Source organism: Orbicella franksi, chromosome 7, assembly GCF_964199315.1.
Source record: "Orbicella franksi chromosome 7, jaOrbFran1.1, whole genome shotgun sequence".
NCBI lineage: Eukaryota > Metazoa > Cnidaria > Anthozoa > Scleractinia > Merulinidae > Orbicella > Orbicella franksi.
The window spans coordinates 25,487,998-25,513,366 of NC_138151.1; the positions used below are offsets into that span (position 1 = coordinate 25,487,998).

The 25,369-nt window shown below is 40.0% G+C and overlaps 3 protein-coding genes across 4 annotated transcripts in view; 1 reads left to right on the forward strand and 2 right to left on the reverse strand.

Annotated features, from left to right (window-relative positions):
* Positions 1-11: 11 nt before the first annotated feature.
* On the reverse strand, positions 12-8,965 carry LOC145493691 (receptor-type tyrosine-protein phosphatase delta-like). Its single transcript, XM_081473157.1, has 8 exons — positions 8,902-8,965; positions 8,266-8,395; positions 7,454-7,641; positions 6,128-6,234; positions 5,540-5,647; positions 4,731-4,809; positions 1,976-2,323; positions 12-1,469 (listed from the first exon to the last, which is right to left on the reverse strand). Exons 1-8 carry the CDS (start codon positions 8,963-8,965, stop codon positions 1,405-1,407), a joined length of 1,089 nt encoding a protein of 362 aa, XP_081329283.1. The 3' UTR covers positions 12-1,404.
* Positions 8,305-25,369, reverse strand: part of LOC145492258 (sortilin-related receptor-like) — a 28,365-nt gene continuing 11,300 nt past the window's right edge. Inside the window, exons 14-27 of the mRNA XM_081471634.1 lie at positions 23,414-23,600; positions 22,849-22,968; positions 21,867-21,949; positions 20,983-21,177; positions 16,309-16,504; positions 15,565-15,766; positions 14,517-14,706; positions 13,904-14,080; positions 13,308-13,421; positions 11,424-11,546; positions 10,944-11,090; positions 10,060-10,218; positions 9,043-9,204; positions 8,305-8,395 (exon numbers count right to left, since the gene is read on the reverse strand). Of these exons, the coding sequence (XP_081327760.1) occupies positions 9,062-9,204; positions 10,060-10,218; positions 10,944-11,090; positions 11,424-11,546; positions 13,308-13,421; positions 13,904-14,080; positions 14,517-14,706; positions 15,565-15,766; positions 16,309-16,504; positions 20,983-21,177; positions 21,867-21,949; positions 22,849-22,968; positions 23,414-23,600 (2,036 nt within the window). The 3' untranslated portion in view covers positions 8,305-8,395; positions 9,043-9,061. The remainder of the gene's footprint in view (positions 8,396-9,042; positions 9,205-10,059; positions 10,219-10,943; positions 11,091-11,423; positions 11,547-13,307; positions 13,422-13,903; positions 14,081-14,516; positions 14,707-15,564; positions 15,767-16,308; positions 16,505-20,982; positions 21,178-21,866; positions 21,950-22,848; positions 22,969-23,413; positions 23,601-25,369) is intronic.
* LOC145492517 (uncharacterized) lies at positions 18,980-19,765 on the forward strand. Of its 2 annotated transcripts, none has more exons than XM_081471985.1 (2): positions 18,980-19,392; positions 19,712-19,765. In XM_081471985.1, exons 1-2 carry the CDS (start codon positions 19,180-19,182, stop codon positions 19,751-19,753), a joined length of 255 nt encoding a protein of 84 aa, XP_081328111.1. In that variant the 5' UTR covers positions 18,980-19,179; the 3' UTR covers positions 19,754-19,765. The 2 variants fall into 2 exon arrangements, with proteins under 2 accessions (XP_081328111.1, XP_081328110.1); XM_081471984.1 differs by having other exon boundaries at positions 19,460-19,759.

Sequence of the window (25,369 nt, forward strand, 5' to 3'; positions counted from 1 at the left end):
CAGTGTATGGTTTCTGTATTGCACAACACGCTTGCTGGGCGCCGCATTTTCCACCCGAGACTGAGTTCTCGGGTTGAGTTCTACGCGAAAGCTCTCGCGTTTTACGCCTAAACGTTAAGGTTTTTACGCGGGAACTTTCAAGGCGAGTTCTTCGCGGGAATTTTTTGAGACGCAAGGGAACTTCGCTTAAAACTGCTGAAGTCTTCCCTCGATATTTTGCACCCTCTACCTTATGCGCTAGGCTTAGGTACAAGTATAACAGCTGACATGTACGTGAAACGATCGGGGCTGGGTATTTCAAAGACCGGTTAAGCTAAGCCGGGAATTAGCGAGAAAATTTGATCTGGTTTTGAATTTTTCCTGTTAGGTTTTCTTGAATTTGAATAATCTCGAACTACACAACATAAGCAGTGAAAAATCGGCATCATCAGGAATAAGAAAAGTATTCCGCGTAAGGCTTAAATACAAATGCAAAGTAAAAACGTGTGAAAAGCGAAAGAATTCGGACAACAACAATGTATAAGATTAATAATAATGTACAATTATGAATTAAAAAAGAAACGATAAAATGATCTAATGGACGAGTGTTATTGTACAAAGAGTGTCTCTCGATATGCTAAAATAGTCATTAGAACAAAAGGTCCGCGAATTTGCTGCATTTCTCTCGGGAACTGAGGGTAGGTTTGCACTTTCGTATGTAAAATGCCTCGAGCAGGCGTAGGTTTGCGGGGTCTTTTTCCAGTACAATGGTCTTGATTTCGATGCCTTTGCAGACTTTGTTTTGGCACTTTGAGATATGTTTCTTCACGGAGGAGTTTTCTTTGTTTATGTGCTCTCTTACACGATAGTTGATAAAGCGTGTGGTGCTCCTGATGTTAGCTCGCAAAACTGTTATTTTAACTAATTAATTTATTACTATCATTTTGTTTTGTTTTGTTTTTTTTTACTTTATTTTCCCTTTTGTATCACCTTGTTCCCATGAGTACCCTACATTTTCCTTATACTCCTTAATACATGATCTTTCATGTGCTCACTTGTCACATTTGTTTGTCTTCTTTTACCCGACTTACTATATATCGGTTGTTCAGCGGAAGATTTCCTATCTCTTATGTGGTGCTGTAGATCAGCGACAGCTTGGTACTAAATACAGTAGTTTAAGGCCTAATTCGATAGAACACTAGCTTATCCAATATGCTACTGTAGGACAGCAGTTAACGCTTACATATTTATTGATTGGAATATTATTTCCAACAGCTCTCTACTAAAACATAAAAACAGACTGTCCTGACTCTAAGTCAAACATTACTTTTAAAAAGCCACAAGGTTTAGAATGAGCATCAGCGTTTATCAAATGATGTGACTGGATATTGGAGGTGTTCCTTAATTCATTGAGTTAAATGCCCTTTAAGCTGTTACAAGGATTTCATCATCAGTTAGGCTTTCCTGCAGCAACAAGGGCATCGCGTCTCCTGCAGAAATGGAAGAAAAATAAGAGTCAGATTTGAAGTGAAACGACTCCTTTCTTTCCACTCCTTCCCTCTTAAAAAATATAGAATGGTCAGAGAATGAGACTTTTAGCAGTTGGGTAAAATAGTTGTTAATTATTACAGTACGGGTAGGGGCTGTCTGTAGTATCTAGCATGGTCATTAGATGTGTAATAATAATAAAATTCTTTTGAAATAGCCAAAAATTGTATGTAATAAATATGCCAGGGACAAATCACAATCGCAAAAGAATAGAAGTTGTGAACCAGGGAGCGAAATCTTCGTAAAGTTTGCAAACTAAATTTTTATCTGTCGCTACTGAATCACTTAAGCTTAACCTCGATGATTCTGGGTGTCACAAACACCTCGCCGAATAGTTTTGTAATATGTAAGAGTTCACTTTAAATGTAATCTCTCATGCGAAATCCCTAATCTTTTTTTTTTTAACGCAACTGTCCCGTAGCAATTAAATTTTTCCATTGGCGGATACCTTCATTTGTTTCCTTTGTAGACTCTTGAAGGTAGGTTTTTACACTCCGTCCAAACGTTCTCAAACGGTAGTTTTTACGAATCAAGAAAACGAAAATTAAGACAACGATAACGCCAAAGATGGCAGTTGGGATTGTCCAGTATGGAAAGTGATGATTCTCCTTGTTGTTTATCAGTGGCAATGATGAAAACTTCTTGGTTGGTGACAGCTTGGTAAATGACGACTTGGTTGACGAAGGCCTGGTAGCTGACGACTTGGTAGACGAAGGCCTGGTAGCTGACGGCTTGGTTGAGGGAGGCCTGGTAGCTGATGACTTGGTTAGCAAGGTCATGGTTGGTGATGGCTTGGCTGCAATTGGACAGAAGAAGAAAAAGAAGTAAACTGTGTGCGCTATAATAGTTCGGTTAAACTGTTTTTCTCGTGCATTTCAAAAGTAACTTAACAATTATGTTTTTATTACCCAAAACGTCGACATCTAACTAATGGTTATTTTCCCTCAATTTCGATTATAGCGAAGGCTCCAGGTCAATAAATTCTGTCAGTTCTGGCAGATTTTGCCAATCCCTAGTACGATTAAGAGCACATTGGATTCATCTCAATCCTGTCACCATTATAAATCACAGAACTTGTATGAAGTGTTTGTTGAAAGCCAAAATTCAGCTGCGTTTGAAAATATAAATTTAGATTCCACGAGGAGAGGAAAAAAAAGATCTCTCAAGCACCATGTGAATAAGCATACTTTGATCTGTACAGGTTAAGCACTGTGACAATTGCTTCAAGTTTACTAGTGTCGCTGGACGTTTCAAGTTTAAACTCGTATTAACAGTCGCACGAAGGCCATCCCTAGTAAGAAAAAGCAAAACTCTAATTGAAAGACGCTTCATTTCCACAAACAAAACCTTCAAACTTACTGCTAGAAACATGTCTGACCAATAGAAATATAGTAGGAATCAGGAGCCATAATCGGGGACGGAGACCGTAAGTCTTGGAATCCGCCCGCACCTATGATATGGGACAATTTTTCTATTTTTAGAACAAATTGCGCCATCCTGACGTCATATATCCGCGCGGATCCACGCACATGTCCGGGGCTCTCGCTTGGATGTTGTGACGTTGCCTGATCAAATGGTGAGAGTTAAGAGACCTTGAGAGATTATCTTGCGTATTTTTCATAGCGATGGCAGGGAATAAGGCAAGGAATACGAACCAGGGCGCTTATACGTAGTTTTATGCTGTGAGCTAACGGAAAAGGTGGGCTTTTCAGGGTTGAAAACAAGACTTCAATCTCGCGCTGGGAATGAATAATAAGATCTGCTCGCGCCAGTTGTATGCCGCGTATGTTTTTGCGTTTGTTCTGACTTAAGAATATAGCAAGAAAACTCGCTACTCTGGTATCGAGTTAATTTGTGAGTTTCTCAGACAATGTTTAATCATAACCAAAATCTGTTTTGATGGTTTCTTATTGTTTCTGCTTGTTTGGTGAGTTTGCGAAAGTTTTTGAAAGGAAAGTCTGACGCGTACAATCAGCTCATTTGCATAGTGCAGCTCGTGCACTTTCAAGTCCGAGTCGGTGTTTTCAATTGTCAACAAATCTTGACAAAGATTTCTTTTGTTATCTTTTGTGCTGAGATGCTGCAACAAATTTCAGGAACGCAAAAAAGGCTACTAACGTCATGTGTGTTTCTTCAAGATAAGCATAGTGAAGTTTTACACTGCGAAAATGAAAACAGACAAGGAGTTTTGATAACTCGATCAACAAAATCGAAGTCGTTATTCGAAATTGATTAAAGAAAGCGTCATCGGAACTTTACTGATTATTTCCGCTTTATTCACATATTTTCAGCGTAGCTTTTAATATGTTCTCAAACATTTATCAATCTTAAACATATTTAAAAACTATAGAGTTATTGTTTGAGTTCGATGTATGCTTACAATTTGTCATGTTTGCTGACTGTACACAACACGCATCGGCGGGCGCTCTCATTCATCGACAACAGAGAATTTACTGGATTTTTACACGAATAAAACTGAGCAGTATTTACGGACGTAAAGTTATTGGGCCATGATTAAACATCAAGCGTTGCTTACAGTTCTGGCAAAACTCAAACTGACCAAACTAGCAATTATTTTGTTTTACTTTTAAGTCGCGATAGACTGGCAAATTCCTCGCAAGAGTGTGGCAAGAGGAGCTAGGAAACTATGAAGCCCTGAAGCTGTGCTATATCTAAATATATCCAGCTAGTTTTTTGCTGTGTAATGGAAAAGCTGTTAATCTTCAACATATGTGAAATTTAAAGTGGAGTAATGTGCAGCTCATGTAAAAGAAGCATCGGTCGGAACACAACTTGGTCAGCGATATATACAAGCTTAAAGCGGAACATACCTAAATTCGACACTGTCTTACTTCACTCAAACTGGAGTAGATTACGACGAAAGTACTTAAGAAAAATTCCAACAGACGTAAACGCGTTAAGTTGTGGGCCAAAAACATGAAAAATTTCGGGAATTTCGGACGCCATTTCCCCCGCGCGACATCCGCAAAAATCCTCGCAGCATGTACGCGCGTGTGCCGCAGGCGATGGCGCAATTTGTTCTAAAAATAGAATTATTGTCCCATATCATGGGGACAACCCCAATACTAGAAATGGCGCGCGCTTACGGTCTCCGTCCCCGATTATGGCTCCTGGTAGGAATATAATAGTGCAAAATAAGCTATGAAACTTAATATGAAATAGCACGCCAAATTTCTCCATACCCGATGACCGTTGATTTGGAATCCACACAGACTGTGGAGCAGTAAAGTTTCCACCATCTAAATTGCTGTAAGCTTGTAGCTAGAGAGAATCAACAGGTATACATCAGTTAGTCAGTAAAATATAGTTTTATACTCGGACGAACAAGCAAACTCAGCATTACGTGGTACACATTCCTGAGACATCTGTCACACTGGTAAAGAAATGATACCATGAGAAGAATTGTAGATGAATTTTCTCTTCCGTAAGGTAAGGGGTAGTTAAAATCTGCATACGAGCTAATTGAGTGGCCCGTCAGGCCGGCGCTTATCTCCAGTTTATATGCAGCATGAAGCAACCAGTAATATTTGTACTCCTCTCTGGATGGGATGCTAGTCCATCGCAGGGTTACACGCAGCGTTAAATTTGCCGGTACTCAATATTATACACCTGGGTGGAGAGAAGCACTGTGAGCGAAAAGTGCCTTGGCCAAGAACACGACACAATGTCCCCGGTCAGGGCTCGAACCCGGACCGCTGGATCCGGAGTCGAGCGCACTAACCATGAGGCCAGCACGCCTACTCATCTTCAGTAAGCTCTAGTTTTGCTCCATGTCACCTAATTGGTAAACACCCTCATAGTCTGCGCCTGGCCTAATTGGTTTTCAAACCCATTCGCTGGATCCCGGATCAATTGATCTGGGTTTGAGTCATGGCAGAGTTAAGCCGACGCCGAGAACTATGAGCCAGTTGGAATTCAGAGGCTTTACTCATAGACCTCCCTATGGCAATTATCAAGTGGTTTGTCATATCTGTTACATTGTTTACCTAACCTTAATAATATAAGTTACTCCTTCTGCAAGTCCTTTAAGATAGAAACTGAAAACATTTCCAGTTTCTATAATACGAAACTCCTTTTGGGTGTTGGGCTTGAAATAGATCTGTCAAAAAGAAACAAGACTAGTACATGTACACAGTTTGAAACTAATATTTAACGAATAAAGAAGCCTCGACTGTACTCTGTTTTGTTGTAAAGCACGCAGGAAGCGGTAAATGACGAAAGAAGTGTAGGGGAAAAGACGTGACGTAGTAATTATAAGAACTAATACACAATTCTCCCTGTGTTCACAAAGAACTTTAAGTCCTGAACCTCGCCCGAAACTTTGAAGGCTGCACCATCAAAGTTTAGACTTCAAAATAAACACTCTTCAATGGAGGAGGAGTGGGAATTGTATCCTGTGCAAATGCTATGTTCCTCTCACGTTAGAGCAATATTTTCTATTGTGTCCAAAAAAAAAAAAAAAAATCCCTGATTTTTATTTCATACAAATTCTCCTGCCTACAATGCCCCGTTAACCAAACATATTTTCTTCAACTAAAGCCATTGACCCTCTAATGAACAAGTGTAAAGAAGTTCTTACTTTGTAATTAGTGATCACATGGCAGTAAACTAATGGAGACTCCCAGGTTATCTGTAATGAGCCGTCATCTTTCAATGCACAATGCAGATTTTGTGGAGCAGTGGTTGCTGGGAAAAAAAGAGGATGTACAGTAACTGTAGCCTCTTACGAAGACGATTGCTTGTCGAGCCCAGAGAGCGTCTTGGTAGAAGGCTATACATTAAGAACAGCTGCTATTGAAACACACAGCACATGCCTACAACCGGAAAATGAGGCGATCTACACCGCGGAGAGTGTAGGTACAGTATGGTTGTCGGTAGTAACCTGGTGTAAAGGTTGTGTAGGTAAAACTGCCTGCCAGTCGCTTTCTAAATCTGCGGGGTCACTTATTTCGATATTAACATTCTGGCAGTGTTTCCGAGGCGGAGAACAATACTTTACATCAATTCAAGAGACTACCATCTGTCAACGTCTCTTGGTCATATTTAATTTATTTATCCCTAATCATCGATCTGATTATATAATGCTATGTTCCCTCTAAGCGTCGGAGCTAATCTAGATTGCTGTATGGTTAATTGTACTATTTCGATGATAACCCTGGCCATATTCTTGTGCGGGAGGTTTTTTTTTTCTTTTTGTGAGGTTATTTTCGGAGAGAATTAATTAAGAAAAGAATTCCACGTTAACAGAATCACCGCTTTTCTATCTGGGAGGACGTCACACCAATGCGACAATGAGATCATTATTTTAAAATAATCCGTAAAATATTACCATAGCGTAAGAAACAGGGGAGGTTTACAGTTAAACGATTTTGTCATCAAGTTCCTTGAGGAAGGTTAGTTACTAAGGGAGAAGTGATTGTCGCAATTTTCCTTACCGATATTTGATGTAAGATTACGTTTAGAATTACGTTCGCCTGGCACGTTACGGCAAAATTAATTCAGCCCAACTGAACCTCACTCATGTCTTGTGACAGGCAATCTTTATTCAATCAGCTGAATTCTATTGGGTTCAATGTGGAACTTCCCTTCGCGCTTATACAGTTAGCTGGAAGTAACTTGACAAGTGGGAACTCCCTGAGTCGAGTAACGATCACACAGTATCCAAAATGTAATCGTGACTCGATAAAGTGTCTCTGAGTACCGCCGCCATATCCCGTTTTCAGAATCTGGAATACTGGAAAGAGCATTTGTTTGAAAATGCTCACAGGTGTTCTTTCTCTCCTTCCTCTAAATCCCCTAACCCCTGCCCTATTTTTTCTGTCTCGTCGTTTTTCGCTCTCCACAACTAACAAAACCCCGGAACAGGCTATCTACCGTCCAAACTCCGTCGCTATATAGAACTTACTGACTGTTATGGTTTCTGTTTTGACAGCAGCTGAGAACGGCCCTGGTCTAGATCCATTTAAAAGGACTTGTACCCTAAATTCGTACTCTGAGCATGTTTGAAGATTGGAGACAATGTGATAGTTGATGCTTTTTGCGTCTTCCATGTGCCAGACATCCACAGTTTGTAAAGAATGTAGCTTAACAGCCCTACAAAATAAATAATACAATAAGAAAAACTGCCACTTCACTCATTGAAATTTATGTGCCGGCTGTACAAGCCAAAAAATGTGTCGTTCTAAAGAACAACACAATACATTCTCTTATAATAAACTTCTTTGTTGTCCGATCCATGATTTTTCTTTACTGAATTTTTCAATGGCCTCTGCCCACCTTCATCAGCCGTATACTAGCTATCGGAGCACGGTTAAAGATACACGGCTGTAAATTAAGAGGAACTTTCATGTCTGTCCCAATGTTCATTTTCCATCGCAATCACCGCCCCCTCTCAGATCTAAAGACTTTTCCTTTTCATGCTATATTATAATGGTGCTCCTGTGTTTTCTAACACTTTTGAGGTCTAGAAAAACTGCTGAACCCAATCGCACTCCGCGTGTAGATACACTAGCAGCTTTACTGGACCTCAAGAGTACAGTATTTTCTTAGAGACCATGAAACCACCTCCTATTTGGTGATGATCTCGGTCAAATGGCCTCAGACAAAACTCGTACCTGATTCCCTCATTTTGAAGTTAAATGTTAACACTGTCACGAACACTCCATTCCAAAACATCCTATTTAAGACTACAGTAACACCGTTGAATTGTTTACTTACCGGTAAGAGATTCTGTACCCAGGAAAGGCAGAACCTGGTGGCTGATAAGAGATTTGATGCCAAGAAATGTTAACAGCAGTCCCACTTGAAAGTGGAGTTGCCTGAACATTCGTTACCTGCAAGGTGCTGTCTGTGAAGAAAAAAAGAAAGCGCTAAAAAGCACCTTTCAAAACTCGACACTTTTCCTAACCGTACAATGTGTTTTTTAAAGAGGCATAGCGCCAGGATATCCCGAGTTCAGCTTTTCTGATCGGGTGAGAGCCAGTTATCTGGAGGACAGCCTTAATCTCGGTCGGTTTACGTTGCATGAAGCAGCTAGGGTTACTACTACTTCCTAGGGATGTGACGTTACTCTATCTTAAGGATACCCCCTCCTCCAAGCCAGAATTAAACTTGCTGCTACGCATTAATTTATATAATTATCTGAGGGAGGGAGACTCTAAGAGTAACGTGACTTGCCCACAATGACAACACCTTGACCCGGTCAAGGCTCAGTTGAACTAATACTGCTCAATCTGAAATCCAGCACACTAAACATAGCTCAGTGGTTAGAGCGTCCAACTGGTACTGTGGAAGGTCATGGGTTCGACTCCCGTTGGGGAACTCGAGTAAGTTGAGTAAGTTGAGTAATTCGACTTGAGAACGCTTCTTCAATTATTACACTAAGCTGTAGTCCACTGAGTCCTCTGAGAGATTCCATAAGCAAATCCTGAGTAGTTTCAAGCTGGTAGGGTTAACATTTACCTCAACAGGCCAAAAACGTAACCTCAAACTTACTTGGGCAATTTTGTGGCAATTAGTCCCAGTGTCCCGGGCAGTTCAGGACTCCATCACACAACCGTTCTGTTTTTATGCAGATGGAAGTATCGTGCAAGCAGTAGAGCCACCCATCCGGGCAGGATGGAATCTTGGTGGAAACCGGCCTGCCTGTTGTTGTTACTGCGGTAAGAGTGAACATGTGAAAAGTTTTAGATTCTTGCATTTCATTTCAACCACTTCAATTCATGAAGAAATGTAAGATTTATTAATGCAAAGAAGATGCCACAATAATTGTCTTAACCAATTTTTGTCTCAACCAATTATTTAAGCCAAAATTGAGTGAGATGCATGGCGTGGAAGAGTATAGAGGCATGTATAGGAAGTATAAATTTGTGAGTAAAAAGAAGCAGAATAAAGTGTGGATTACAATAGTAAAGCGTACATTTTTACACTTAAAACGTATACACTGTTGATGCACCGTTGATGTACCGTCCATTAGCGCAAGTGAATTCCCAGTAGTGACAAAACCTGGAGGATGCAGTGGTGGCGTTTGGAGTCGCGGTTGGCGTTGTAGGTAAACAAAACCAAGAACATAGAAATCTTTATTTTATAGAACTTGTGGTTCTTATGTTTCTATGTTCAGTTGCCACAACAAAGCTGGAGCATGATTAGGCTCGATGACCAGCCACTATTCGTGTAAGGAGCCCCGGCGCTCTCCTCCCGAACTCGCGAGAGCGGCAGAGATATTGAGCAATGCCCAAAACAAGTTTCAGTTTTCACCACCATAAGTACTGACAGCATTATTTTCCCCAACGACATTTAAGATACGTTTGACTGAAAATACATTGAGCATATAGATCTTTTGTCAAAGCCGTGACAAAGGTTCCACTTACATGCATGATGAAATGAAATATGGACAAAAATGGCGGAAAGTATTGCTTTTATGTTTAGTACAATTCACAAAATACTTCTTGTAGTATTACCGAATTTGCGCTGTCGTCGTTTGAAATGGCATACACGACAGTCAATACATACCACAATACCATTCGTCTGAGTTGTCCCCACAGTCATTAACACCATCACATACATCCCATCGATAAATACAAAAGCTATTGTTGCATTTATGTTCATAAGATCTACAGCTTGTAGGGCGGTTACTGGGTGGGCTTGAAGCAGCCATAGTTGGAGTCGTATCTACACAAAGTAAGAAGAAGTGTCATTGACTCATTGTGTTCTGCAATTGCAAGATTATGGACCGGAGTTGTATAAGCTATTTCTGATAGTTACAGGTATATATCAAGGAGTATTCAGTCGCAGTTATAGAGGAACTAAACGAAGCGCGTACGCAAAGCAAAGGAAATTTTGTTATTAGACACCTTATTGTTGGGCAGTTTAATTAATATTCTTTTGTAGGCATGGATTGGACATCAACGCTAAGCTAACTAGTCATCTTGTACTCAAGCTAGCCAAAGCCACGAGAATGAAAAAAGTTAATTTAGTCTGGGAATGATGTCACAATTGGGTCAAGAAACCAAAGAATAAAAACTGGAAAGCCTATTTTATTCCCGCGCATCATTTTGAAAACGTTTTGTAGTTTCCTTTCGGCTTACATTTTACTTGTTTACATTTTCATTATAGTTATGTTTTTAATTATTTTAAAACGTAAACCGTTGGATAAGATTTCTTTAGAGACGAACGCAGGTTGCTTAAATGTTCATAATTGGGTTCCCATGCTGCCCATTTTGATTGGTCGACACTTCCGCATTTCTATTAATGCTTCAGTACCCTTTGTGTGCCGTTCCTTACAATTTCATGCTAAAATTAGTTTACGGACCGAAGTTTCACTATCATTAGCATAAGTTTGCGCTTAACAGATATTTCAAAAATAAAAAAAATTAAAAGTTTTGCTTTGTACATACAATTGCAAGTTTGTGGCTCATCAGATCCATCACCGCAGTCCTGGTCGCCATCACAAAACCACCTACTTGGAATGCAGCGATCATTGCGACAAGAAAACTGCGAGGATGAACAATTGCCTGGGTGGAATGCTATAGCTGGGACTAAACCTGTTTTTAATAAGCACATCAGTTTCATCTTCAGTTTCGTCAAATTAAACCAACAAATAGAACTAATTGACACAGGTACATTTTAAGCGATGTTGAAAATCATCATATGTTCTATTTTGTAAGTATCAAAATTAGCCCAACTAACCCGTTTTTGAGTTGATAATTCAAAATAATTTTTACTCTCAAACGAGGTCAGTTGGCCTCATTTAAACCCATTCAAAAGAATCTTGAATCAGCAGCCATTTATGAATAGGGTCTATAAGTGTTTTAAGTGCCACAGCAACGTTAACCGTTGGTTGGTTATAACGACCTGATCGAATGAAGTATTCGTACCTGGAGAGCATCTTTGCTCATCAGAGTTGTCATGGCAGTCATCATCAAAATCGCAAACCCACCGTCGTGGAATACAACGCCTGTTAGCGCAAGTAAATTGGTCTGGCTGACACGTAGGATAAGCTGACATTAAGAGGAAAAATCGCATTACAAAATTGATTGCAACTTCTTTTTCTGCAAGTATTAGGGACTGGTCAAAAAGTACAGAGGAGGGGGGGGGGGGCGGGGGGTGTTGGGGGTGGGCTCGGGCATTTGAAAATGTGGCGGTTAGAAAACGTATGACCCACCCTTCCCATTTGGCACAAAACCGAGTGGCCCACCACTAAATGAAAGTTGAAAATAACATGACCCACCCTATATAAAAAATGACATTTTTGGTTGCGTAATTCAACAAAATCACATTTTCTGTATGGAATTGTGGTATTATTTACGTTTTAGATTTTTTTCTTAACAATGATACAAAACTATCCAAAAGTAATACTCTTTTCCTTTACTTTTGCAACTTTAGGTCGTGTCCTTAAACTCTAAAAAAGCCTGACCGTAAACCTTTCACACTTGGCGTTTAGCCTCGCTACCTGTGGAACAGTGATCCACCGAGAAAAAGGCTGTGGTGAGTTCTGGACTCACACAGCCAGCAAACTACGAGTCCTAGGCCAAGAGTGTGAGTCCCAGATCCATGAAAATGTGTCCCGTATCCATAAGGACAAATGGCATGTAGACACAAGTTGGCCATTTGGTGTTTTTGAAGACCAGCAAGACGAAAACGCGCAGTACTTTGAAGATTTCTGCCCTTGGACTTCCGTTAGACTTGTTAGCTTTCGTACAGAGTTTACAATACATGAAATTGCTATCCCTATTGTACACCAACCACGTGTACTTTTTCAGCCACGGCTCGCAAAATTTTCGTCCTAAGCTTTTGGAACTGGAAAGAGTTACCTCTGTTATCGATTGTGTCAAATGTGACCCCTCTCCATGGGTAACCCGAAATTGACCGGCCCACCTCTTTCTTAACAAGGACTCAAAAACTAATGAACCATCCCCTGTCTGCTCCGGCTAACCCCCCCCCCCCCCCCCCCACCACCACCACCACCACCCAATACTTTTTGACCAGTCCCTCATTAGACTTATTAGTTACAAATTCAGTGAAGTTTCCGTAGTATTGTAAATGGTTTGAACCCAGAAGTATAAGTAGTTCGTATAGTGTGATTGTCCGTGTGAGGGTAGTTCTCAAAAGAACTGTTGTTGGTGACTGACGTTTCGACAACCTGAGCGGAAGTCATCTTCAGAGTCAAGTGAATAGTGTTTGTCAGTTGATGATGTTATAAGTCTGGCCCGTTGAACGTGATTGGTCGGTTTAGCCATGATGGTATCGGCTATTTTCAACGATTGACTCTGGAAAGCTGGTACACTAACCTAGAACAAACGGCTTCTTAACAGATGTCAGCAACTACCGGCGCCTTACAAACGACTTATCCACGACGGAAACGAAACCGACAAACGGACTTCTGATTAACAGACAGACTTAATTTAACTAACAATAGACGGACCAAAAACCGACCAATTTGACTAACAATAGACGGATTGAAACTGACCAATGACTGATGACAAACTTTACACGAGTCTTTCAGCCAATAACATCAGGGCTAATCTGACCAATCACGCATCATGAAAATCGATACTGTAGGTGATGAAAATACCCTGGGTGAATACAGCTAAACAATAATTCTTTCTTCTTCTCCTTTTTGTTCGAAACCTCGAGCAATAGAAGTTAGTACACCCCTGTTCTGCATCACTGGTCTAACTAAATGAATTAACAACTGAGCTATTTTAAACGGAAGGAATATGCACGAGTACGTGTGCTACTGCTGCACTCGTGCAACTTACAGCATCCTTGTTCATCGGAATTGTCTCCGCAGTCGTTGTCATGATCACACTTCCAGTGAGCTGGGATGCATCGCCTGTTGGCACACGTTACCTCACTTGGACCACATGTTCTATCTAAAAAGAATATGAAGTTTAATATTGCGTATGATCAGGTTTTGTTCTAACTAACAAACCAACATTACTCATGGTTCATCCAGCTTTAGCTGGAGAGATCAAAGCTTTTCGCCGCTTACATATTCACACTGTTTTTCTCAACCTCATCCATTTTATATCTATTAATTAGATGCGCAGCTAATTGCTTTTAACTAAGTCGCTTATGAAATGCAAAACAAAACAAAACAAAAACCTTATATCTACACTGTTGCAAAAGTAAAACTAGATGTAATTCACTAAGACTATTGGTTTCTGGTATTTGAAAAGGATTTTTTTTTCCGTTCCGTAAAAGGAAAAGTCTTCTTGAAGTTGTTATGCAATGCTGAGCTTGACATCATTGAATAGTATCACGACTGAAAATAAAACGTTCTTGGTTTCTTCGATAGCCAGCTACAAATTCAAGTTTCCTGTTGTCACTATCGATATCACGGAAGAATACTCACTCCGAGTTTTGCACTCTCCGTTAGCGTCCATGTGTTCTCCAGGCTGGCACTCGCAGGTCACATTTCCAGAAACAGACGTCACATTTCGCATGTTATCAGGACAAGCACAGGAATAACTACCCGGCACAGAGAAGCAGAGGTGGCTGCACACTTTCAGTCGCGAACAAAAGTTACTTCCTGGTGATAATTCAATACCTATCATGAGCCAGAACGCCTTCTCGCGTTAAAGTGCACATTAGCTTTAAAGCAGAAACAAATTCGAACGGTTGCGTGCGAGGGTTTCATCAAAGTCAACAGACCTAAAAGCTAAGACCATCTTGAACAGTGCAATTAACAGCGAAACAGGAAAAGTAGTAGGAGGTGGATTGAAGTGATCGAATATGGCCTAGTACAACTGTGCGCGTTCACTAAGGACAATGTAAAGCTGGAAAGCTTGTTAGAAAATTTCCAGAATGTCTACACACCCCATGAAGCCTTGCAGATACTCGTTCAGTAAAATGTTTGCAAAATGGCACGCGGAGATCGGCTTCATTTACTGGTTGTTACACTAAATCTACATACCAAAACGTTATCTTGAAAAACTAAAGAAAAGAAAAGGAGGAAAAGCACTCACCTCTCTGTGCATCCTGGTGAAATACTTTTAAATCCATTGGCTTGTGCACATGTGACTTAATAGTCTGCCGAAGGCCACCATATCGTTTGTCTGCCTTTTGAATTGACTGTGTTGACCAGTCGTCCCAGTAGATAGAATCTTTGTACACAGATATTGAGTACGGGTGAGGTAGCCCTGTGCTGCTTATTGTCTAAAACACAAAACGAGCGTTCACTAACCTTCATGTTTCTGGTTAGATTTTGCCGCTGAGCAGCCTTGCGCAATAATCTAATTGCATTATCATTATCTTCTCAACCTACCTATACGGCCAATCTAACCATGCATCAAGCTTTATTCATCCCTAAATACAGATTTCATTCACGCAAGACCTCATAAAGTGAACACATATATTGGTTTCCTAGAATGCAGTGCGTTCAAAATGAAAGGTGCTAGGTTGAATGTTCCTTCTAAAGCTTAACCCTCAGAAGTACACGCAGACCCATACCTGGAATCTTCATGGATTTCTGTTGTCATAACATGAGAACATTATACATGTACGCTGACTTCCTCGAGTTTGCTTTACACGAGAACATAACAATCTGTTAGAAATGACGTACTTGTAGTAGGACGCCATTTTTCACCGCAAGGTCAAAGCTGCAAAAATCTTCAACAACGTTTTTCAAACTAACCAACAGTTGCTAAAGTGAACTTGAACTTCACGGTTTGGGCAAATGCGCGTGTCGACTATTGTTAAGAGCGTAACACCGCCAATCAAGGAGAAAAACAGCCCGAAAATTGAAATATCGCTGGGGAAGGACTGACCTTCTGCTGAAAGTTTACACTTAGCAGTGCGAAATGCATTTCGAAAAAGGAAAAAAAAAAAAACTTGGTGGTGGGGGAGGGGCGGGGGGTGACGGTGGTTACTGAATGGATAGCCAATCTATCCCTAGATAAGCTCTATTGTCTCTTAAAGGGTATAAAAAAGGTTATTTGAGTAGACTGCGTTACTCTTTGATCGTCTATATGTTGTCGGAGACACGGAAACCTGTCCATAGCACTACATTTATACCTGTCGATAAGTTCCATCCAAGTTGCACCTCTCTATCTTGTCCAACCCAGCATCAGTCCAGTATAGTTTTTGCGCTGAGAAATCGATGGCAACTCCATTAGGCCATTGTAAATGAAATGACACAATTGTCACACGCTCTGCACCTGACATGTAAGCTCTTTCTATCCGAGCTTCACTTCCCCAGTCAGTCCAAAACATGTACCTAGTAGAGAAAAACACAGTAGTTACTTCCGTTACATATTAGCTGCAGCGAAAGAATTACGTTTTAGTCAAATACCCAATCATAATGATTGAGCAAAAAAAGGCTTAATTGATCGTGCATTTGTCTGCCACAAAGCACGCGGAAGAAGTAACTAGAGCACGAAAAAGGTGTAGAGGGAATACGAGCCGCAGGCAGGTGTATCTCCCTGCTTCGTAACTGCTCCAGTCTCTCAGTAATAATAACAATAAAAAAATCGCCAACTAAGTTCTTCTTCTAAAAGTTGTTGTAGAGCTGTGTGGAAACATTTCTCTTTTTATCTGCTTAAAACGCGAATTCTGCAACGGTCCAAATTTGCACGCTCCCAAACAATAAGGATGATGACTGCGTGAACATTTCTAGCTGCCTGCTTTGCACTCTCATAGTACCTACCGTCTAGATTAAGAGATCTTGTTAGACCAGCATTTTATGATAATCACATTTAAAACTCAGGAAGAATTCTCTGTTTTAACATTTCAAGAAACCTAAGAAGTTTCTATTCTTACCCACGAGATGGATGTAGAGCGATAGCCCTGGGTTTATCGAGACTGTTGGTGAGAAGTGTTTTACGGAAACGTCCATCTGTCCTGGAGACTTCAATCTTCTTGGCACCAGCATCTACCCAATATATATTATCACCAAGCCAATCTAATGCCAGTCCTTCCACTTGCTGGACGCCACCATGAAGTGTCTCAGTTATTCCTAGAGACACAAATTAAATACAAAAAAAATATATCACTTTCTAGACAATACGGACACAATAAATAACATCGTTCGTTTAGTCTTAGACATCCCACTGCAAGCTGACACCTTTTAGGGTCTTTTGACAAACTGTCTGTAAATTCAGAAAAAAAGAAGGATATTTCGGAGGTAGAAAACCCAATTTCGGTCATGGATTAATTTCAGTTAGGCTAGGGTATAACTACAATCACAGGATATATATTTTCGGTTAACTATCCCTTAATTTCCGAGAAAAAAAAATACAAGTAACGAAATTTCGTAAAATCACTATTTGAGGCATTAAGAGCATGTCCACCAGAGGACCAGGCAGAGGTGATACATGACATCTCACCGATTTCAGTGAAACTTGGCCAGATTGAAGGGCATACCCAATAACTCAAAAAGCCAAAACGGTTTCAAAATTGCAATTTTCCGGGGGGAGTTACACCACCCCCCTACTTTTTTCACATAAATTTCTTTAAATACTACAGTAAATGAGGGTAAAAGTAAGGGGCTCTTAAACCTGAGCAATTCATCCAATTCAATTGTGGCTATACATGAGTGTAGATTAGTCCTACATGAGTTATGTACGGGAGTTTCATGTAATTTGATTGATTACCTGTCAATCAATGTAAGCTAATAACTACCCATGTAAAATGGCATAGCAAAGTATGGTGATTTTGAGGCCAAATATCTCCTGTGGCCAAGTCCCTCCCAAAGAGATATCTATACCACGGTTCAGTTCCACCTTTGGTCTGTACGAATTATCAAAAAAAATTTTGGGACCTGCCATTTTTTGTCCGCAGATCGACCTCAAACCCTGCACATCTTGCACAAGATTTTAGTTTAATGACTGACATCGTAAAAGTTCCTGCATAAACCGCACCCGTAGATTAGCCATAACCCCAAGATGGAAGCTCAAATATTGAAAAGCAACGTAAAGACAATAAAGTTTGAAGTTCCAGTGAAGTTCTAATTGGTATAAAAACAAAGACAACCAAGTGCGGTTTCAGAACACTGATACAGCGGCTGTTGCGAGCCTTCAAATGCATTTAAAAGTCTTTAGACAACAAATTTTCACTTGTTATACCTTCTCGTCTTCCTAATTCACTCTTCCTAAACTTGAGATTTTCTCTTGATAACATTATCGCTTCGCCGGAACACTCCATGAGATTGAACTTCGTACACCATATCGAAACGATACGAATTAGTGCTTAGTAGCCAAGCTTTGAAATGTGGAGAGGAGTCTGGGCATCACAACCCGTAATAGAGGGGCTACGACAAAACACTGACTCCTGGTCAACTGACCCCCTACTTACCCCCCTTACCGACCCCCTCTAAAATCCACTGGAAATAATAATTAAAGAAAAATATACATTAAGGCCGACTTACCCAAGGAAAAAATTATTTTTCAATACCGCACAGTGTTATTACGGATACACAACGTGTATGAGCCGAGCGATAATTTTCACGTGCGTTATATCGTTTGCACGTTCACTGAGAGACTTGAGAACATCACAGCATAAAACGAAAAAAAATAGTAGCATTTCCCCAAAACATTTGCGTTTCTGACGGGCAAAACAAATTGATTGAAAGGGGGAAATAAATTACCATTCCTACTGTAAACATTTTCACTGATGCGCCGAGGTTTCTTGCTTTGTTTACTTTTTGGCGCAAAGATAATTATGTGGCGTCACGAAATATCCCAGTTCATGTTTCACCGAGGTTTTTGAATAGTAAGTTCAAAAACAATTTGATGACCCTGAACTTGGAAAAAAGAAATTAACCCGACATTCCCTGAAAAAATTCAGAAAACTATTACTCCAATAAGCCGAGACAGAAAATTACGGACATTCATAGTTACTGTCCATTTTCAGCTTAAATAAAACACTTCTTCGCCTTGTTTATTTCAAAGTACCTTTCCTTTTTCTTTTTAACAGCATTTCTTAACGACTATTATTAAATATATTTTTGTGAAATTGTTCTTGAACTTATTGTTTAAAAACTTCAGCGAAACATGAACTGTGATGTTTCGTGCGCCAAATAATTACGTCTACACTGAAAAGTAAACAACTTTGTCTGCGATTGTAAGTGGGACCTTGGCACAACAAAGTCATTTTCTTCGTGACCTTTACGTTGTGAAAACAATGTCTAATTTTTCCTGTTCCTTTGCCTCGCACTGTGACTCTCACTGCGATATTTCATCCCAAGGAAACGAGCTTCTTCCTCTGAGCTCTTGCTAGAGATATAAGTGCTCATCTTCGACAAATCTCCGTATCCCAAACAAGCGTCTCTTCTGAGAAAGAACTAATTCTTGCACGCGTGGGGTTGTTTGATGAAGGCGGCCGTGACTTCACAATTTGTCCAAAACACCGGGATCAGTTAGGCGTCAAGTTCAAGGCCTCGATAAAATGTCAGCATCCACTCCATGGAAATCGTAAGGGTAAGAGGGAGAGGAGTGTTAACCTGCGAATGTCAAAGGAAATCAAGAATAAATGGAATGCTGTTGTCCCCGTTGGAGCAGGTAAACTGCTTTGTCTCTTTATCTTCGAATCCAGCTAAAGTACGAATTCCTACCTTGATTTGTTTTCAAGAATTATAAGCTCGATTACCAGTCGGTGTTCGAGAAAGCGGAGAAAATCTGGCCTTACAAATAAATGATGTCATATTCCATGAACACAGGTATTTCTAGAATTTGTCGTGGGAAACATCAAGCTACCATGAAATTCGTAGCAAATGCTTCACCGCCCCAGGAGCAGAGAGAGGAACAAAGTTCAGCAGACCTACCCATGGAGAAGGCTGACAGCACCATTGTTGATCCACAAGCGCACGTGCGATTCTTGTTACCACCGGAAGAACCATCAAGTGAGGTATTACACATGTGTACTCAGTTATCTATTAGTTTGTTATGGCAACACAAGAGTATTTTATACGTAGATACGGTTCCAAGAGATTTTCGAGTCGATTTTTGAAAGGAGAGTTTTGAAGAGGCAGATGAGGAAGACATGCCTTTGGTTACACAGCTCATTAAATGCAGAAGAGATGAGTATATGCCCAATTAGCGTTAAAATATTTAGTATTTGAGAATTATAATGCACTGTTGATCCTTTTTGATAAAATTATTAGCATTGTAAATAATTATCATTATTAGTTCTTCTAGTTTAGCTGCGACTGCTATCACTTTTACAGCAACATTTATCCATTGGATTATCCAACTACTCGTCTGTGTGAAGTTTTTGTCCTGCTGTAGTCGATCAAAGATCTTGATGGTACGTAGTATCCCTCGAAAGTAAATAGGTGTCTTCTTTTGTGTGTTGTGATGCCCAGACTCCTCTCCACATTTCAAAGCTTGGCTACTAAGCACTAATTCGTATCGTTTCGATATGGTGTACGAAGTTTAATGTCATGGAGTGTTCCGGCGAAGCGATAATGTTATCAAGAGAAAATCTCAAGTTTAGGAAGAGTGAATTAGGAAGACGAGAAGGTATAACAAGTGAAAATTTGTTATCTAAAGACTTTTAAATGCATTTGAAGGCTCGCAACAGCCGCTGTATCAGTGTTCTGAAACCGCACTTGGTTGTCTTTGTTTTTATACCAATTAGAACTTCACTGGAACTTCAAACTTTATTGTCTTTACGTTGCTTTTCAATATTTGAGCTTCCATCTTGGGGTTATGGCTAATCTACGGGTGCGGTTTATGCAGGAACTTTTACGATGTCAGTCATTAAACTAAAATCTTGTGCAAGATGTGCAGGGTTTGAGGTCGATCTGCGGACAAAAAATGGCAGGTCCCAAAATTTTTTTTGATAATTCGTACAGACCAAAGGTGGAACTGAACCGTGGTATAGATATCTCTTTGGGAGGGACTTGGCCACAGGAGATATTTGGCCTCAAAATCACCATACTTTGCTATGCCATTTTACATGGGTAGTTATTAGCTTACATTGATTGACAGGTAATCAATCAAATTACATGAAACTCCCGTACATAACTCATGTAGGACTAATCTACACTCATGTATAGCCACAATTGAATTGGATGAATTGCTCAGGTTTAAGAGCCCCCTACTTTTACCCTCATTTACTGTAGTATTTAAAGAAATTTATGTGAAAAAAGTAGGGGGGTGGTGTAACTCCCCCCGGAAAATTGCAATTTTGAAACCGTTTTGGCTTTTTGAGTTATTGGGTATGCCCTTCAATCTGGCCAAGTTTCACTGAAATCGGTGAGATGTCATGTATCACCTCTGCCTGGTCCTCTGGTGGACATGCTCTTAAATTATCAGACAAGTTTGAGAGCTTCGCAAGCAAAAGTAATTCCTTATACTACAATACCTTTTTGTAATCTTCATGTCCTCTGGAATGATTTGGCAAATATTTCTTTCTTCTTTTGACTTCAAGTATCTATGTTAAAGCAATTACAGTGCCACCCCGATTTAACGCTGAAGCATATTTTTTACCTACCCGATCCATTAAGAAACGATCGCTTGACTGCTCCTAGAGTGACATCGGCCCAGTAAATGCAGTTTTTACTATAATCAAAGTCTAAGGCGACAGCATTTTGCAGCCCAAGTGGAAGAGTGGTTTCTGTGTAATTAGCTCCCAACGTGATTCTCTGGATGTTACTTTGAGCCGCATACAGTAAGAACAGAGGTTGTGCTGCAGTAAGATTAAACAATTCAATCTACTGGTAAATTAACTAAATAGAGTGACAGAGGAAACATAAACAGAGACTACGCGTATACCAGAGGGCAGATTCTTCTAATTGTTATCAATGTTTTCTGTTTGTTTGTTTTTTTGTTTGGATCTTTTTTTAATTTACTCTTTGTACACTCATGAGAAATATGTAGAACCTCTTTTAACGTAAAATTTTAGTAATAAGTCCTCTAAATCTCAGACCCAAAAATCAATCCATGCAGTGAAACAGCCCTTTTCGAATATCCATGGGCTTAGGAAAACGAAATCACCTCAAATTGCCCTCATCACTGCTTGTTGTTTATTCGATATAGCTACCAGTGTTTCGTTACATTTCCAAATACCGAATACCGAGAGGTCAGCTGAAAATTAGACTCGCAGCTGCTTATTTTTGGACGCAAAACAGTGATAAACTAGTAAAAAACCTATTATCTCTTCAACAAATAACCAAGCACCATGCCAATTATAGCTTCATGACTTATTTAAAATTAGTTTAGGAACTTTAATTCCATTACAGTAAACATTCAATTATTTCTGACGATCACTCCCATCAAATGTAACTTTGGTGTAACGGCGGCAGCAATGGGCAAGAATCACTTTAATTTGAACCTGCTTTGCATGATTTTCCACTCTTTGTATGGTTGTTAACTTACGCGCTATTGGACAAGGAACCATTTCTGAAACAAACTGATTTTCCAGTCCTCCCTGGCAGGTATCACCAACGACTTTGCGATATCTGGCAACAGGACCATAAGCAAACAAAGTGTTCATGAGTATTTTCGCCCTCATTGCCATCTTCGCCTGTTTTCCTAGCTCCTCTGGGCCCGATTATTTGCTTTCTTTTATCCATGAGTGACTTCAACATATAAAGTGGAAAATTTTTTCGCGCAAAACCTCAACACTGATACATTTGTTCTCATACATTTATAAGAAGGAGAGAACTATCATGAACAACAAATAACTAACGTATACAAGGGAAATAAGGGTTTAAGAACGACACTATTCTGTTACCGGTAGAAATATATTAAGTACCAGGAAATATATGCAGGTTGATTAAAAAGCCTTTTTTCAGTTATGCTTCCTGCGTCTCGAGCGGCTCCAAGTCAGTAAGATAGAGTGATAAACAAGTAACAGCTGGAAGGGGTGAAAAAGTCTTAATGGAAATCAAGTGTAGACAGTTGCAAATTTAACACACATGCATTAACGCTGACTGGAACTATAGTTCAAGTGAATATATGAAAGATCATATATATTAGAACTGCGAAGAAAGATATGAAGACATGATTGATCATCGCAGTTATACACACAACTTAAGCAGTCGTGAAATTAAAACCTGAAAAACAAGAAAAATTCAGGTCTAGACGGGATTCGAACCCATGACCTCTGAGATACCGGTGCGGTACCCTACCAATTGGGCTATCAAGCCAACTGGGAGCTGGTCACATTGTGAGTTCGTAATATACCCGTAGATGGCGAAGTATACAAGTGAATATACGAAAGATCATACACTTGAATGATTGATCATCGCAGTTATACACAAAACTTACGCAGCTGTCATCTATCTTATACGATCTTTCATATATTCACTTGTATTCCATATATGGGTATATTATACGGGTCTATCTTTCCGAATACCCTTTTGTGCGGCGATATGTGCTGCCTGGAGGACAAAAACGAGGCACGCTTGTGGGAGTGAATCCACTGGAACTATCAGGCCCACACTCTTTGTTACCTAGATCAAAGTACCCCACATCACTATGTAAAAGAAAAGTAAACTTGGTTAGTTGTTTTGTTTCTTTCTTTTTTTTATATACTAGTGAACCAAACCGACACAAAAGCCATATATTCACAGTAAAAAAAGATTACAATCAGTGTGGAACACTAGAGAGTATTCCAATAGACAACTAGGCCAGCCACGTTTACAGCCTAAAATAAAATAAGGTGTTTATGATGGTTAAGTCACGTCGTTTTAGACAAACTTTGTTCCTCTCATAATTTTTTTCTTTTTTTGTTCAATTTTGAAAACTGTTATGAATTTGTAAGGGGCGTGGTATGACATGACACGTATGGGATGGGATGGAGTGGAGACGAGATGGGGCGGGTTGGGTAGGATCGAGGCGAAAGGCATGTCCTGGTATGCCATCGTAAGACATCGTATCATGGTTAGGATTGTAATATGGAATCTCTTTATTGACCTTACCATTCAAAGTCCTCTCTATTACACGAACAATTCTGATGTGTGATTGGCTGATCATAGTCATAACCATTGTAACAGTGCGCGTGGGTTATCCTTCTCTTGTAAGCAGACTTCCTACCCAGCAAGCAAGTCCCGTTGAGTTCACCAGATGGGATCCACTCCTTATAGTCCTCTTCCTTGCAAGGACTGCCTAAATTTTAAAGGAATATACCAAAAGCACACTTGTTCAGCGTTTTAAAAGGAACATTTACAATCTATACATAAGTTTAGTTCTCCACTGTTATTGTTAAGCCGGTCTTAGTTAGACCCTATACAGCTGTGAGGAGCTTTTTGGTACCTTTCATTTACAAATGATTTCAAATTGATAGCCTTGTTCAAGTTGTTCTTGTTCAAGTTGGAGTGAACTCTCTCCTCTCAGGGCGTTCTATATAGGGGTTAAATCCAGGTGGAAGAAAAGGGCCCAAGATAACTTGCATGCCGGCACGTGCAGAGCGAACCCAATTTTCCCCTCGAATCGGAGAAAAACCATATATGGCAGAACTTGTGGCAGAACCTAAAGACCATTTATTAATTTAAAGAAGGAACACCAAAAGAGCCTTCGTAAACCTTAACTTGGCTAAAAACTAACGACCAAAACAATATAGTCATTAGCTGTCATCTTCAAATCGTGTAATTAATGACGGAAAACTCGTTATTTTTACTTACTTACTTGCTAGAGTTCAAATCACTCGCTCAAACGACGAATACTTGATTCAGGCGGGAATTACGAATGAGTAGTAACCCCGACGGTGAATTATTTGTTATCGGTTAGTCGCCTGGTTTTTGTTCATTTTTTGACAGTGTTTCGAACTTTTCCGGCATTTCTGGTTTTATTAAATGCTCATTGTAAATAGCCCATTCCCGAGATGTCTTAAGCCTCTCTATCAAAGCGAGGCCTGGGGCCCGTTTCTCGAGAGCCCCCAAAACTTTTCGGGCCCGTAAAGCCATAGCAAAATCTCGAACCTTACGATTACAGAGCTGTTTTATTCACATATCCTTAATATGAACAGAGGTTTCCTTCATAAAATAAGTTTCAGGCGCATACACTTCTCCGTTTTTTGGATACAGTTAAACTAAGAATGGCTTTACCTTCCCGAAATGTTTCCGGAGCTTCGAGAAACGAGCCCCTGGTCCACAACCATTCATATGAAAATGAGTTTAATTCGCATGTCAATGAAATCTCATTTTCACACGAAAGGATAAGCACCAAGACTTGCTTTGAGTAAGGGGCTGAAGGTAATTCGGAAATGGCCTATTGGATTTTGATGCAATTTACGACAGTGTGTCTTACGCTTAAAAATGTGGGATTCGTCATTTGAACGATTAGTTTAAATCATTGCGCGCATCAAAACCACACTCTGATTGGTTCGTTTTGTGTATGCAAGTTATCCTGGACTCTTTTCTCCCTTTTCTTTTCTCTTATCTTTTTTTCATTTCTTCTGAATGTGTTTCCAGCGCGTATTACACATACGCGTGCTAAAACAATGGTTTACAGCACGTCTTTGTTTACTTTGTACTTCATGCGAGCGCTGTCCGTGCGTGCGTACGCGTACAGTATTTTGTATGGCGTGGCTGAATCATATCATCCACTGAAGATGGGCTGATCCCGAAACATTTCGCAAACCAGCTACTATTTGACATCTTAAAGAGTCTTCGGCCTCATATTTCAGTTTATCGTCATAGTGTCGCGCATCATGCGAGTTTTTGCGCATTTCTACTGATTTTTTCTTTTCTCCCGCCTGGGATTAGCACCTATAAAAAGTGGGAGACTTCAGGGACTGAACTAAGCTGGACTGTGCTTCTGTCATTCAAGAGTTCTACTTCTGTGGTTGAACGTTTCCTAGCTAGCAACTCGTTGTCTTCTTTGTATTGAGCTTGACGTTTGGCGATGTACAGGGCATCATAATCAAAGAACGCATG